A 932-nucleotide genomic window follows, 5' to 3' on the forward strand; every position below is an offset into this window, starting at 1 on the left:
AACTTCTCTGCTGGGAGGGCGTCAGAGCCTGGAGCAGCTGCCCAGAGAGGCTGTGGAGTCTCCTGCTCTGGAGAGATCCCAAACCCACCTGGCTGTGACCCTGGGCACCCTGCTGTGGGTGAGCTGCTGGAGCAGGGGGGTTGGACCAGATGTTCTCCAGAGCTCCCTTCGAACCCCACCATTCTCCAATTCTGCAAATATAGGTCTGCCCAGGCAGGAAAAGCCCCTTTCCCCAAGGACAGGGCCAGTGTCTCACCACGGGGCATCCCAGCCAGGACTGGCAGCACGTTCCTCTCCCCGACCCGCCCCTGCTCACGTTCCTTCTTTCTCCCCCCTGCAGGGCACGGTGGAGGCTCTGCAGAGGACAGCTCCGAGATGACAGCCATCCTGGAGAGGATCAGCACGCTGTCCCTCAGCGGGCAGCAGCTCAGCCGCCTGCCCAGGCTGCTGGAGGATGGCTTCCCCAAGATGCCCCGCACGGTGAAGGAGTCCGAGGTGCCGCAGCTCTTCCGCGAGCCCTACATCCACGGCGGCTACCGGCCCGCCGGCCACCACTGGCTCTACTACTTCCTCAGCCTCTTCCAGAAGCACAACGAGGTGGTCAACGTCTGGACTCACCTCCTGGCGGCGCTGGCCGTGCTGTTGAGGTTCAAGAGCTTCCTGGAGGCCGAGCGGCCGCCGGTGGACGCGTGGTCCTTGCCTCTGCTGGTCTTCGTCCTCTCCTCCGTCACCTACTTGACCTGCAGCCTCTTGGCCCACCTCCTGCAGTCCAAATCCGAGCTGTACCACTACACCTTCTACTTCGTGGACTACGTGGGTGTCAGCACCTACCAATACGGCAGCGCCCTGGCTCATTTCTACTACAGCTCCGACCAGGCTTGGTACGACAGGTTCTGGCTCTTCTTCCTGCCGGCGGCCGCCTTCTGCGGCTG

At 63.2% G+C, this 932-nt stretch overlaps 1 protein-coding gene across 1 annotated transcript in view; it reads left to right on the forward strand.

Annotated features, from left to right (window-relative positions):
- Positions 1–375: 375 nt before the first annotated feature.
- The window catches only part of PAQR8 (progestin and adipoQ receptor family member VIII), a 1,086-nt gene continuing 529 nt past the window's right edge, over positions 376–932 (forward strand). Inside the window, exon 1 of the mRNA XM_008938079.1 lies at positions 376–928. Coding sequence (XP_008936327.1) covers positions 376–928 — 553 coding nt within the window. The remainder of the gene's footprint in view (positions 929–932) is intronic.

This window comes from Merops nubicus, unplaced genomic scaffold, assembly GCF_000691845.1.
Source record: "Merops nubicus isolate BGI_N331 unplaced genomic scaffold, ASM69184v1 scaffold36673, whole genome shotgun sequence".
Lineage (NCBI taxonomy): Eukaryota > Metazoa > Chordata > Aves > Coraciiformes > Meropidae > Merops > Merops nubicus.